At 46.3% G+C, this 14,702-nt stretch overlaps 1 protein-coding gene across 1 annotated transcript in view; it reads left to right on the top strand.

The window, feature by feature from the left end:
* The first annotated feature begins 5,176 nt into the window (after positions 1–5,176).
* RCC2 (regulator of chromosome condensation 2) overlaps positions 5,177–14,702 on the top strand; it is a 35,466-nt gene continuing 25,940 nt past the window's right edge. The window contains exons 1-4 of the mRNA XM_030537212.1: positions 5,177–5,312; positions 5,517–5,720; positions 6,654–6,973; positions 14,571–14,664. Of these exons, the coding sequence (XP_030393072.1) occupies positions 6,662–6,973; positions 14,571–14,664 (406 nt within the window). The 5' untranslated portion in view covers positions 5,177–5,312; positions 5,517–5,720; positions 6,654–6,661. The remainder of the gene's footprint in view (positions 5,313–5,516; positions 5,721–6,653; positions 6,974–14,570; positions 14,665–14,702) is intronic.

Below are 14,702 nucleotides of genomic sequence, written 5' to 3'. Positions count from 1 at the left end.
GAACCCCTTTCTGTGTTTTTCCCGCCACCTAAGCTATGACCTTATATCTGTTGCTGACATCTTTAGACTAAACCAAAAAAAGTTTCAAGAGGCAGTTGGTGACCCTTAGTCCGTGACCCTTAGTCCTCATATACTGTACGTCTGCCTACTTGTCTTGGGTTGCTATCGCTGGTTTATTGGGGGCACCAACCGAAAGTAAAACCCTCGCACTTCCCCAACCAAATCTAATAACAATACTCAAGGTCAGCACTTAAACTGGGATGAATCAGCATGGCTCCATTCAAGTCAATGGTGCTAGGTAGATCTGCACCAGCTGAGTTGTCCCTTAGCACTTACATGCAGCGTTATATATGCAAAGCACTATACAAACACCAGCTAATTAATACTCACCCTTTTGAGGTAGGGATATGGTGGAGAGAGTATAGAATTGGGACTCAGGAGACCCGGTAGGTATGTATTATTCTGCCCATTTTACAGAGAGGGAAACTAAGTCAGATTAATAGTCAAATTCTGCTTTACACTAGTGTAAATCAACAGCAACACATCTGAAGTCAGCAGACTTACCCCAGGCTTCCACTAGTGAATCTGGTCCTAAGTGATTTGCTCAAGGTCATAGAGTGAACCAGTGGCAGAGCCAGAAATGAGAGTCAGGGATTCCTAGCCCATTAAAGATGAGCTGTAGCCACTTCCTTTAAGCTGATTGGGATTATTTTTTACATCAAATCTTTTAATGCGGTTCCTGAATGAACATCTCCTGTACCGGCTCCGAAGGAATGGGATTAAACTGGTGAATTATAGTTCGGTATTCTGCCTTCTGACCAGAGCCTTAACAAGGAATTTTTGTGCCCAAGGCAACGGCTGGCTCCAGGCTCTTCGGCGGCAATTTGGCAGCAGGTTCCTGAATCCCTGCTGGAGGGAAGGACTCTCTGCCAAATTGCCGCCGAAGAATAAATGATCGCGGTAGAGCTGCGCCCCTCCGCTTTGCGCACCCAAGGCAAGTGCCTTACTTGCCTTGCCCTTGTTACGGCACTGCTTCTGACCGTTAAACCTTCAGAACCGGGAAGAATAAGATGTAAAGAAGGAGTGTCTCTCCAGTATTTAAAGCAAAGGCTTGGCAGATAAGATAGTCCTGGTTTCTCATCCCTAATGTGACCCTGTTTGATCACAGATAAGGCCCTACTAAATTCGCAGCCATGAAAAACATCTCACAGACTGTGAAATCTGATCTCTCACAATGAAATCTGGTCTTTTGTGTGCTTTTACCCTATACTATACCGATTTTATGGGGAGAGTTTCTCAAACTGGGGATCCTGACCCAAAAGAGAGGGTCATAAAGTTATTTTAGGGGGGATTGTGATATTGCCTCTCTTACTTCTCCGATGCCTTCAGTGGTGAGTGGCTGGAGAGTGGCAGCTGTTGACCAGATACCCAGCTCTGAAGGCAGTGCTGCCACCTGCAGCAGCGCAGAAATAAGGGTAGCGGTACCACAGCCCCCCCTACGATACTTTGTGACCCGCCCCAGAACTCCTTTTTGGGACAGGACCCCTACAATTACAAGACGGTGAAATTTCAGATTTAAATAGCTGTAATCATGTAATTTACTATTTTTTACATCCTATGATCACGAACTTGACCAAAATGGACCATGAATTTGGCAGGGCCCATAGACAATGCACTTGGCATCTGGCTACTGAGTCCGAGATAAGCCATCTTGAGAAATTTTTCTTGGAAATAGGATACAAAATCAATTTGATGAGCTATTATTTTTTCAGTCATCCATCAATGTTCTTCAGAGAAAACACTAGCAGGATCTGACTTTTTAATTTCTTATTTACATGGTAATACAATGCAATGTGCCCTGGTCACTACCTCTATAGGCGTAATTTGGCTGTCAGGTTTCACCAGTGTAAATCTAGAGTAAATCCAGAGATTTAAGCACAGTTTGTCCGGTGAGGTAAAAGAGACTGCAAAATGGCCCTCTGCGTTATGCATTTACCATAAGTCTACTTTCACACTGGGCCAGAACAAAGCCTTTCAGTAATTAAACAAGCTAAGACAGCTCTAGCAATAAAAAGGACAGCTACTAATTATTTGGAGCATAAGAGTGGGATCAGAAAGGCCTCAGAGACAGTTTTATGGGGTAGGATCGCATTTTATTCCTGCCCTGCCACACTACAAAGGCACCCTCCAATCCACTACAGCGCCCTCTCCGCTCTTCACTTTTAATTGGCCACTCTGGGCACTGTACATAAAGGAAATGGTAAAGCCAGCAAAGTGGGGATAACAACCAGTGACGTTATTATTTCTTCGCAAAGGCTCTGACCTTTTAAAATCAGGACACAGCACTGTTCTTCCGCTCAAATTTCTTCTTCTGCTCATTTTAAACTAACTCACTAGAAGAGCAAATACATAGAAGATGCCCATATCACATACATTGGAAAGCATTTGTTATGTTTCCGGCCATTTCATCTTCTCCAATGTCCTAAAATACACAGGGACCATGGTTTTGATGGGAGGCCTCCCTGAAAATTCCATGTGCCTCAGGAAGTGATAGTGGACTGGTGATTCAGTGATTCTTTCTTTCCTCTGAACCAGTAATGTGCCACTCTACGATCCATACTGGAGCCAGGGGCCAGTAGAGGCAGCCTTTTGGGTGACAGGTAAAATCAGATCCTGACCATTAAAGATTCAGCGGCACTTTTTTACAAGGTAAAGATGTTAGCACTAATGCCCAAAAGTATTCCAGTTTGGGTAATTATATTTTCTCTAGCTGAATTCCATACTGTGCCAGTCAGGGTCCAGACACTCCAAGGGAAAAACGGGGATTCTAGACCTGAAAGAGTAAGTAAGTGAATCAGCTGGTTGTATACAATGTTATTGTGTATGAAATATGTAGAGTGAGGTATTTTATGAAAACTTGTAATGTTCTGAACTTGATGGTCATTATGAGATATGTATAAAGACTGTGGTTATGAATGTATTTATGTATATAAAATACCATGCTCATGACTGGTACTACAATTTCAAATACACCTCACAGCGGAGAGGAGCTTCTTCCAAGCCAGGTGTTTACAGAAAATTTGATACAAGTAACGATCCATCGTTCAATGCAGGAAAAGACAAATAATGGACCGTTACAGCTAATATTGACCAGGTGAATAGTCTTGTATTTAAGGCCCTGGACTGAGACTCAAGAGACCTGGGTTCAGCTTTTGGATACACCAGAGCCTTCCTGTACGACTCTGGTCAACTCATTTAATCTCTTTCTGCCTCAGTCCCCAATCTGTAGAATGGTGATATTATTTCCTTTAGATCTATCCCATACAGGGGTTGATCCTGTAAACTGCTGAGCATTCTGGCCCCAATCCAGCAAAGCACTTAAGCACGTGCTTAACTTTATGCACAGGAATAGTCTTGGGGAAAGAGAGTGCAGGACTGAAAACTCTTCAGGTGAGGGACTCTCTCTCACGATATCGCCGCAAGCTTGAAAGCTTGTCTCTCCCACCAACAGAAGCTGGTCCAATAAAAGGTATCACCTCACCCACCCTGTCTCTCTAATACCCTGGGACCAACACGGCTACAACAATACTGAACATATGAAACACCAAACTGGGTCAGACCACGGTCCATCTAGCCCAGTATCCTGTCTTCCAACAGATGCATTTGAAGAAGTGAGGTTTTTTATCCATGAAAGCTTAGGCCCAAATAAATCTGTTAAGGTGCCGGTAGACTCCTTGTTGTTTTTGTGGCTACAGAATAACACGGCAACCCCCTGATACTTGTCTTCCAACAGTGACAAATGCCAGGTGCTTCAGAGAGAATGAACAGAACAGGGCAACCATCAAGTAATCCATCCCCTGTCGTCCACTCCCAGGTTATGACAGTCAGAGGTTAGGGACATACAGAGCATGGGGTTGCGTCCCTGACCATTTTGGCTAATAGCCATTGATGGACCTATTCTCCATGAATGTATCTAATTCTTTTTTTAACCCAGTTATAGTTTTGTCCTTCACAACATCCCCTGGCAACAAGTTCCACAGGTTGACTGTGTGAAGAAATACTTCCTTTTGTTTGTTTTAAACCAGCTGCCTATTAATTTCATTGGGTGACCCCTGGTTCTTGTGTTTCGTGAAGTAAATAACACTTCCTTATTTACTTTCTCCACATCATTCATGATTTTACAGCCCTCTATCATATCCCCCCCTTAATCATCTCTTTTCCAAGCTGACCAGTCCCAGTCTTTTTAATCACTCCCCTAGCAAGAAAGCCGTTCCATACCCTAAATCATTTTCATTGCCCTTCTCAGAGCCTTTGCCAATTCTAATATATCTTTTTTGAGATGGGGCGACCAGAACTGCCTGCAATATTCAAGGTGTGGGTGTGCCATGGATTTATATAGTGGCATTAGGATATTTTTCTGTTTCATTAACTACCCTTTTTCTAATGGTTCCTAACACGCTGTTGGCTTTTTTGCCTGCTGCTGCGTGTTGAGCAGGTGTTTTCAGAGAACTATCCACAATGCGTATATGTATCTATAGCAGGGGTAGGCAACCTATGGCACGCGTGCCGAAGGCAGCACACGAGCTGATTTTCAGTGGCACTCATGCTGCTGGGGTCTCTGCATTTTAATTTAATTTTAAATGAAGCTTCTTATAATTTTAAAAACCTTATTGACTTTACATACACCAGTAGCTTAGTTATATATTATAGACTTATAGAAGGAGACCTTCTAAAAATGTTAAAATGTATGACTGGCAGAGTCATAAATCAGAGGGAATAAATGAAGACTCGGCACACTACTTCTGAAAGGTTGCTGACCCCAATCTATAGCACTTATTAGCAGAACAGGGCCCTAATTTCAGTTTGGGTCCTTTGACAGTACTGGAATACAAATAAATAATAATAATCATAGAATACCAAGACATAACAAATAGGCATTTTTCCCATTAGCCTTAATTCATGCAGAAGGATTTCAATGTAGCATGGGGAAGAACTGCTCCCCGCCACCCATATTAATTGCATTAACCCTTCCCCCCCGCCCAGTCATCCTTTCCTAAAGATGGAGCTGTTTTCAAACCTGGACTTTGCCTGCCTCCTTCTTTCACAGCTCTTTCCTTTTTCTTGTGCATACATGTGTTTCTGTTTTGTATTGTAGCATTTGTTCTGGCGGCTCATATTTACATTTTAAGTGCATCTGGTGGGTGGGCGCTAGGGGAAAAAAAAAACCCTTTTCTTTACCAGGAAACAAAACTAAATTAATTAAAGCCTTTGAATTCTTTCCTCCTTTTTGTTGCACTCTTCATCCCAACCAGGTAGAGTTTTGCAATTCGAGTCTGATCTCTTTGAGAGGAGGAGAAAGTTTTTTTTTAAAGGTAGTGGGGGGGAAAGCGGATAAAAAAAAACCCTAAGAGGAGGGGGGTTGGGGTTGAATGAATAAAAAAAGGGAAGGAAGGCGGATCCACGTGGTTTAATCGGAGACAGACAGAGATCCCATTGTTCAATTTTTTTTTTTAAAGGCAGAGCAAAAGGAAAAGGGACGCTGGAGGAAAATCTAGAAGAGAAGAGCTGGAAAAATTCCTAACCTGAATCCGAAATAAACCGGCAGAGCTCCCCGGGCAAAAAAAAAATCAAAATCAAAAAGTGCTGGAAAGAGTTGGAGAAATTAAAGTTTGTTTTTTTTTCTGGATTTGGAACAACAACAAACCGAACTCCCCGAACAGGTGTTTATGGGTTTTATTTGGCGGGGGGGGGGAGCGCATCTGTTTGTGTGGTTTTTATTCTTTTCTTGAAAAGGCCTGGGAACGGATCCTGCTCATAGAAGATAAAGCTCTGAACCCTCTAGGATGGAGACATGAATCGGATTTTGTGTCATTTCTGAGCTGGTAGGGGGGAGGGATATAATTTAGTTTATTTTTTTTTAAATGAGGGGGAGGGCAGTTAAAGACAAAAGCAGCAGCAGGTGAGGGGAACCCCCCCCCTCCCCGACACACGCTTTGCGGGTGCTTCGAGGGGAGAGACAAAGTGAGGGTAAATTTGTTCTTTTAATAGACTTTAAAGCGCTTTGTAAGTATGATATTGATTCCGGCTGAGGGTCGATAACTCTCACTTATACTTTTTGGAGCCGGCCTGGATATTTGGGGGGTCCCCATTGGTTTTAGGTTTTTTTTTTTCTGTTTGCCAAGGTGTAAAACTATCGCTGGAGCTCATCACCCCCTTCTCTCGGGGGGGCAGATGTAATGCCCTGATCTTTTCGAGATTGTAAATTTTAACGGGGGAGGAGGGGGTGTTTTTCTCCCCCCCCCTTACATCTTGTCTGTGGGCCAGTTTGAATGCTGTGGGGGGAGGAGACACATTTACCCCCTAAACTTTGGCAGGGGTGTGCTATTTCCATGCACGTTTTGGTTTTCAAGGTGGCAAATTTTAATCCATCTAGGACGGGGGGGGGGGTGGATGTTTCTGTGCGATTGTAGGGCAGGGGGGGCAGTTTCCCTGCACGAGGCGCGGGGGGGGCTCTTGTGCCTTCTTAGGGGGGTTGCTGTTGCTCGATGGTGCATTTCAGGGCTGTGGGGTGGGGGGCGGCCCCCCACTTTCCCCGGCAGGCTGTAGCTCCGCCGCCCCTGACCGGCGGTGTGTGTTTGTCCCTCTCTGCCCAGCCGGCGAGATGCCCCGGAGGAAGGCGCCCGTGTGGGAGGCCAGCTCCGGCAACGGGACGGCCCGCTCGGCCGGCGGCAGGAAGCGGCCGGGCCCCGGGCCGAGGAAGCGGGGCCGGCCGGAGCGCGGGGCCGGCGAGGGCAGCAGCAGCGGCGGCGGCGGCAGCAGCGATGAGGACGGGCCCCGGGAGCTGCTGCTGGCGGCGGCCGAGCTGGACGGGACCCCCGGCGGCAAGAGGGCGGCCAGGCCCGGGCCGGGCGGCGGCCGAGCGGGAGGCCAGGCCGTGATCATCAGCGAGCCCGAGCACAGCAAGGAGCGGATCGTGAGAGACGGGCCCGGGGGGTGGGAGCCCCCCATACCCCATAGGGCAAGGCCCGGGAGCCTGGGAGCCCCCCATACCCCATAGGGCAAGGCCCGGGAGCCTGGGAGCCCCCCATACCCCATAGGGCAAGGCCCGGGAGCCCCCCTGCCCCATAAGTTAAGGCCCCGGGAGGTGGGAGCCCCCTGCCCCGTAGGTCAAGGCCCCGGGGCCTGGGAGCCCCCCTCGTCCCATAGGTCAAGGCCTGGGAGCCCCCCTCATCCCATAAGTCAAGACCCCAGGGGGTGGGAGCCCTCTGCCCCATAGGTCAAAGCCGTGGGGTGACTGAGGGCAGTCCCCACTGCCCCATAGGTCAGGACCCAGGGGTGAGGGATGGGAGGGCCCCCTGTCCCATAGGTCAAGGCCCAGGGATGCGGGATGAGAGCCCCTACTGCCCCATAGGTCAAGGCCTAGAGGCCCACCCCATATAGGTCAAAGCCAGAGGTGAGGGATGGGAGCCACCACCCCCTAGTAACCAGAGAGAGAAGAGATGACAGATAGTTCATGAGTCGGAGGGTATGGGTCCCCTTCTTCTCCCCGCCATCACCTAGTTGGGCTATGTGGACCCTCTACTTGTCCCCACTCTAGGGAAACCAGATAGAAAATGTGAAAAAAGCAGGATGTGGGGGTGGTGTATAGGTGCTCATATAAGAAAAAGCCCCAAATATTGGGGCTCTCCCTATAAAACTGGGACATCTGGTTACTCTACCCCACCCTCAAAACCAAGTGTGGGCAGTATGCCCCCCTTTCCCTGTGAACTGCTGCGGGATACACTCCTCTTGTCATTCACCTCTTAGTCTTTGTGCTAAGGGGAAATATATAAATAGCTGCTTTTCTTAAAATTGACCCAGCTGGGGGAGGAGCGGGAGGTTGTGTGATTATTTAATGCTTTTTACAAAATGAACGATCCATAGGTTAAATCCATTTAATCACATAAGGTGAAGATTTCCTCCAACCCAGTCCCTTTAACCCACCACAAAAGCCTTTTAACTATCCTCCTTCCAGTTACTCCTGATATTTATCAAACATTTTCTCTCCCTCTTGGCTTGATTTTTCTCTCCTCCTCCCCGTGTGGGGAATTTTGGCCCCTGTGATGTAAGCACCCATCTTCCCACCTCATGTGGGTCAGTCCAGGGGTTGGCCCTCTTCCTGGGAATGTAGGGGTACTTGCCTTTTGGATGGGGTAACTTGCAGGGAGAATTTGAATGATATGGGGAAGCTGTGTACCTCTTGAAAGCACACAAGCCAACCTGACTTTGAACATGAGCCCCTCCCTTGTTATAGCTACTTTGGTTTTGAGGACAGAAGTTCAAACCTGCCCTGAAAATGGATCCCTCGTTAGTGACCTAGATTAGGCCCCTTCCTGACTCAAAGGAGCTCACTTTTTTGGGGGGTGTGGGGGGCCTTCTCTCTCCTAAAGGAAAAGCAGGGCGAGAGGGGAGTTCACACACTGCGAAAAAAGTTGGCTGGGATCTTTTGAGCACCCATGTTTTGCTTGGTTCCTTCTTTATTTGGGGAAAGGGAAGTCCATTTTGGGTGGACGGGAGGGAAATCTGGTTATTCCCCGGACCAGTGGAAGAAAAATAGGTCCCCTCAAATGTTCCATAGAAAGCATTTCAATGTCAGGCTTCTCTTGGTCACTAACAGAACTCTCCCCCGTACCCTCTCACTCCTAATCCTTTAGTTTTACTCTCATGTGAGTGAATGTGCTTTGCTGGGAAGTGGGGTTCGTGATCCGTTTATTACATGTGCAGGCAGGCATTGATGTCAGAGAGGGAGAGGCTCTGCTTTTATCAGGAAGGAGAACTCATGATCTTTATTTGAAAGAGAGTCCCTCTCTGGTTGGGATGCCAGTAGAGGAGCCCAGCTTCCTGAAAGAAATTTACTGGCATTGGAAGCAGGGAGCCTCCCCTCAATTCTTCAGCTGGGGAGAAAACATAATGCTACACTTATCTGCAGTTCTGTAGCCTTGTTGGACCCAGGGTGTGAGACAAGGTGGAGTGAGGTAATATCTGTTATTGGACCAACTTCCGTGGGTGAAAGAGACAAGCTTTGGGACTCCATAGACAGGTGGAGCTGGAAGGCTTGTCTCTCTCACCCACCAAAGCTGATCCAGTAACAGATGCGTACCAGGGAAGATCCCACCCCTGCACCCTGTCTGGTATTGACCTCTCTCTCTGTCTGGGAATATGTGGGGTTGGGGGCTGCATTAGACACTCCACGGGATGTTCTTACAGGGCAAGGGGATTATCTGTTGTTTGGAGAGAGACACTGTTAAGCATTTTGAGGTTCCCGCCTTGTCTCTGGCAGTGGCAAATTAATCTGGGGGGTGGGGGAAGGAGAGGAGGCGGGCAGTGCACATGCCCAGTTGCTCCCAACCCCTTTTTTCTTTCCCTCCCATCTCCCCAGGACATGGGAGAAGCCCTGCTGCTGTAGCAGGGGTCAGGCAGGCACTGCGCATGTGTGTGCTCCTGGTGTTTCCCCTCCCCAGGATGCAAGGGAAGCCCGACTCCCTTGTAAAGGCAGAAGCAGGAGAGAGGTTGTTGCGCATGCCTGGTGGGTTCTCTCCCTTCCCCCTCCTGTCTCACCAGCAGGTGGGGAAGCCCTGCTTGTATAAAGGGGCAGAGGCAGCAGAGAATTTGATTAGCATTGTTGCCCGCCACGCTTCTCTTTTTTTCCTTTTGTCTGGGGCAGATCTGTTTGCAAGGAGAAAGGCAGGGAGCTGGAAAGTGCACAGAGCTGTTGTGGATCCCTAATTAAAATGATCTGACTAAGTGGAAAGCTCCTGACTTGCAACCCCCCAAGCATTTAGAATAAGCTGAGCTGTTCTGCTGAAGCACGGACTGATTTTAAGAAACTTTTGTAATCTTCTCTCACAAGAAACAGCATGTAAAAAACCACTGAAGTCATGACTCCTCCATGCTGCGTGCATTAGGCTGAGTGGCCTGCATTATAGTGATCGGTTTTATAGAGCAGCCAGAGTTTGCTTGGCACAGAATAAATAAGATGCAGTCCCTGCCCCCAAGAGTTTACAATATAAGCTCCAGATTTTACAATCTGAACTATGCGGGTGGACCCTTGTGCCCACGTGCAGCTCCATTGAAGGCTATGAGCGTAAGAATCCACCTGTGCGGACCCAGATGCATGACTGAGACTTAAGATTAAAAAAAAGAGAGAAAGACAAGGGGAGAGGGGATTGGCGCAACAAAATGGAGAGTAATTTGAATAATGTTAATGTGGTTACTTAGGCTTGTTACAAAAGCATCTTGGCAGCTTCTGTTTTAGTTACTGTACATTTTTGTTTGCAGTTATGAGCAGAATCTTCCTTACCCTTAGGATCTTGCTAGAAACAGCATGTCTCCCATGAGGCTGTTCAGTAAGCAAAACCTTAAACACATGACTGACTTGTTAACATTGCTTCTGCAACTGCGTTTAGCGTCTTCATGATGTTGCATTTTCATTTTTATGGGGGACGTGGAAGGGTCTCATATTCTGGGCTGACATCTGGGCAGGAGGCTGGTGCCGGCTACAATGTTAAAGACGTCAGTAATAGCAGAAGTGTCGGCGACGCCATGAAGAGTCGGGCTGGGTTTTGTTTGCTTCCCTTCTACTGACCAGTTAAGCGTGGAAGTGTTTAAAGTATTTGTTGGTCTAGTAGTTTTTCTCATAGAACAGAAGCTCGTGCCAGAGTGAAAGGTTAGTACAGTGCGGACTATTTTAAACCTCTAAAGACTACCCATGACAGAACTTCAGAAGAATATTCAAAACTTCCTCCGGTGTAAGCCTTTGGGTTTTCATGAGGCATCTATTTAAACTTTCAAACATGCAGGAAAACTGGGGCTTTGGATCTGCAGGTGCTCAACATCTCTGAAAATTTGGCCTAAAGTCTCCGCAGATGCCATGATGCAAAGGCCAACCTTGACCATTGGGTCTTTGATTTTCCCCATGGTAACCATGCTCTAACTTGTTTGGATCTTGTCAGTAAAGCCAGCTTTCAGTGTTTGACTTGTGGGGAAGGGAGTAAGCAACGGGAAATGGTTGTACTTACAAACAAGTTATGGAAAATGTTTTGCTCATTCCTTTTGAAATAGAAGTTGCTTCTGCATTGTCATGGCTTGGCCACTTCTTGTCTTGTATGTTAGGAGCCTTGGAAAGAGAGAGACCCATCCTACAAACACCTTCAGCCTGCTTTGCCAATAAGGTCTAAGCTTTGCTGTTGCACGCATGTGTAAGTCTGTTATCTTTGCCTGAGCTGACGGAATGTGTTGTAACAGTCCCTGTGCTCTGATCAAGCAAGTGAAGTTGGTCATTTAGTGGGGTGCAAGCTTAATGCTGTGGTGAGATCACACAGCGCTGTAGTGTAACTTGTGCATTCAGGGGGTTCGTGGAGTCATCACAGATTTATTTACTCGCCCTGTTTTGTAGCTGATTGCAATAATACACTCACTAATGGACAAGCACCTTGAACACCCTTTGCTAATCTGAAAGATGCAGCCCCCAAATGAGTCTGTTAAAAGGTTGAACATCAGCCTTTCAAATATCTTTTTTCCCTTAAGATACTATTCCAAAGTAATTTTACCCTGGAAATCCCATTTTGCTGATTGAAGAAGGTTCCGTATTTTTCCCCCCTTCCATCACATCCATCTTAGCACAAATTACGTGACTAAGGATCTAAGTAGGCAGCAAAGATCTAAAGAGTGGGTTTAGGTTAGCGTACAGGGATGATTTCTTTTATTGCGAAATAAATCTTTGGTATGGTCTTTTAACCTGGACAATACTGAACGTTGTGTGCTTGGCAGCTTCCCTCCAGGGAAATTTGACTCCACTTCCGATGGGTTGAATGAGCCTTAGTTTGTTTTTGCTGCATTGATGTATTCATCCTATAGCTATTGTACAGCATCTTGTCATCATGCCTGTCCTCGCAACAGACAAAAAAATCCAGACCAAATATTATTAATCCCGACTTTATTGATAAAGATGACCGTTAACTCTGAGAACGTGTCCAGTTTCCCAAGCCAATGTATCAGCTATGAGAAGCATCTGTAATTACTGCAGGGTATTACATTTAAAATAACTCTTTTATTAGCATGATTCCTGTTGCCTTACTTCTAAAGTATCTGCAGTCAAGCTGCTGCTTGGTAACAGTGTCTAGATTCTGATTGTGTGATGGAGCAGAATATCTTAGTATCTGAATAAATAAATATATGGAGATATACCCTGTCTCATAGAACTGGAAGGGACCCTGAAAGGTCACTGAGTCCAACTCCCTGCCTTCACTAGCAGGACCAAGGACTGATTTTGCCCCAGATCCCTAAGTGGCCACCTCAAGGATTGAACTCATGTCGTTTAGTACCATCCTGTATCTCCATTGTTCCCAGATGTGGTAGAGCATCAAATACTCCATTGATTTGAGTGGACGTCCTATGGGAAGCAGCTGTTAGAAAACACATTTTTCTCCTTTTTTCTATTTCCTGATCCGTTAAGCAGACCAGGAAGTTGTAGAAGTAAAGTCGGTTTAACCTACGGAGGGGTTTGCCTCAGGAAGCAGTTCCTGTTTCTTAAGACAGATACTTTGATGTAACATGTATCCAGGAAGCTTAGGCTCTGGAGTCCCTGCTGCAGAACTAAAATTCATGGCCTATCAGTTAAAGGAAAAGGGGGAAAAGACAACGGTGTGATCTGAAATAGAGCATTTGAAAGGCTTGTGTTTCTAAGCTCTCTGATAAAGATCTTTACATAATTTAAATGGAGTTTAGGTGGCCTTCTTGTCAGATTCTTATGCTGTTTCTCTTCCTTTTCATCTGTGTCTGTGTAAACTGAACTCTCCCTTCCCCTCCAGCTGTTTGTAACAGAACTTATGCTGTAATGTTGGCTTTTAGCTGTGTACTTGGGAGCAAAACCAAATGGAAACGTGATTTCCCCAGCCTTGTAAAAGTCAGAGGCCATCATTTGAAGCGTTCTCTTGTGTGCCGTGCTATTTTAGTTTTTAAGTTGCCAACCAAAGGTCAGAGTGGCTTCTTCTGCGGTTTTATATTATCAGTGATTGCAAACATAATGGCTGGGTTGTTCAAAGGAGCCTTAAGGAGCTCCTATTGTATTTCAAGGCTGGTTAGGTGTCAAAATACCTTTGCTCCTTTATCAGAAGGGTAGCTGTGTTAGTCTGGATCTATAAAAACAGCAAAGAGTCCTGTGGTACCTTATAGACTAACAGATGTATTGGGACATGAGCTTTCGTGGGTGAATACATGCTTCTGACGAAGTGGGTATCCACCCACGAAAGCTCGTGCTCCAATACGTCTGTTAGTCTATAAGGTGCCACAGGATTCTTTGCTGCTTAGCTTCTTTGAAAATCCCAACCAGTCACTTAAATTTAAGCTCTAGAATTCTTATTCCCACTCTTATTTTTTTAAACCTTCTTAACATGGGTAAGTTCAGCCCTGTGGAGTGGGGGACTCATTTGCCTTTGTGAGCGGCCCATGGACAGCATTTCAGGATGGATGATGCTGGCTTTTGTTTTATGAGCTGTGTGCTCATTCAGTGCAGAAAGGGCAGGATTTTTCAGAGGTGCTGAGTACTCACCTCTTCTACAGGCTGCAGCTGGAGACATATAGGCCCCGGGCTTGAGAAAATCAGGCCCACAGCTTTGAATCTGGCTATGCAATGTCAGCTGTAAAGGGTCAGATTTTTAAGGCTGGAGAGTCTCTGTTCCCCAAGGAACATGAGGCTCTGAAAATACTCAGTTGGTCCTCTAGTTGCCGATTGGTTCAGAATAAGTGATCTGGCTAGAAAGCCTGCTTTCTTGCCTTTTGGGACCGCCAGGAAGTGCTGTGGGGCGCGAACAGTGTTCCTGACAGCAGGAGTGCTGTGTGGTGATGCCTCAGAGTGGGGATGAGATGGCTGTGGGCTCTGAAGGGCGTCCCATCTTGACTAGTAGGATGATGGTCACAATGGTGGACCTCGCTCTGGGCGAATAAGAGCTAACGTGCAATGGGCTGCCAGAATAAAGTGAGGGTGAAGGGAAAAGGTCCCGGACGTTAATGAAGGTTTGAATCCTGTGCATGGTGCATTTGACTCAACTCTTTGAACAATTGAAATCTTAAGGAGCTAATATGTACAGTACAGGGTGTTACATCTGCTGTATCCTAATGTCTCTAGCCATGACCTTTCTAATGGCTATCCAGTTTTAGTTTTTCCTTTTTTTTAAACTATAGGCCAGTTTTATTGGAGTTTATCCTCTCTCAGTACTAGGAATGTAACCTGCAAATACCTGTACTGTTCGTTAGTTGCTGCCATGCGTTTGGTACTAATCTTCACCAGACTTTGAAAAAGAAAAATCAGTCTAAAAATAGACAATAGGTATAATTGTGGTGCAATGAAAGTGCATGCAATAAAACACTCTGCGGTTGCCAGGAGCATCTAACTGAACAGTAGCGATACTAACAAACTGTTCAGTTTCATGCCGCCTCCTCTCCCTGTTATGCCGAGGTAATTGCAGAACAGTTGCAGTTCCTATTTCCCTTTCCTGTGTGCTGACTTGATTGTTTCTCTTTACACCTGGCAGAAACTCGAAGGGTCTAAGTGCAAGGGGCAACTTCTGATATTTGGAGCAACCAACTGGGACCTGATTGGCCGGAAAGAAGTGCCGAAGCAGCAAGGTAGGAGAAGCGAAACAATTGATGCGTCTCAGTGGCCC

The sequence above is a fragment of the Gopherus evgoodei genome, chromosome 18 (genome assembly GCF_007399415.2).
Source record: "Gopherus evgoodei ecotype Sinaloan lineage chromosome 18, rGopEvg1_v1.p, whole genome shotgun sequence".
In the NCBI taxonomy this organism is placed as follows: domain Eukaryota; kingdom Metazoa; phylum Chordata; order Testudines; family Testudinidae; genus Gopherus; species Gopherus evgoodei.
This window is presented reverse-complemented; position numbering and strand designations above follow the sequence as displayed.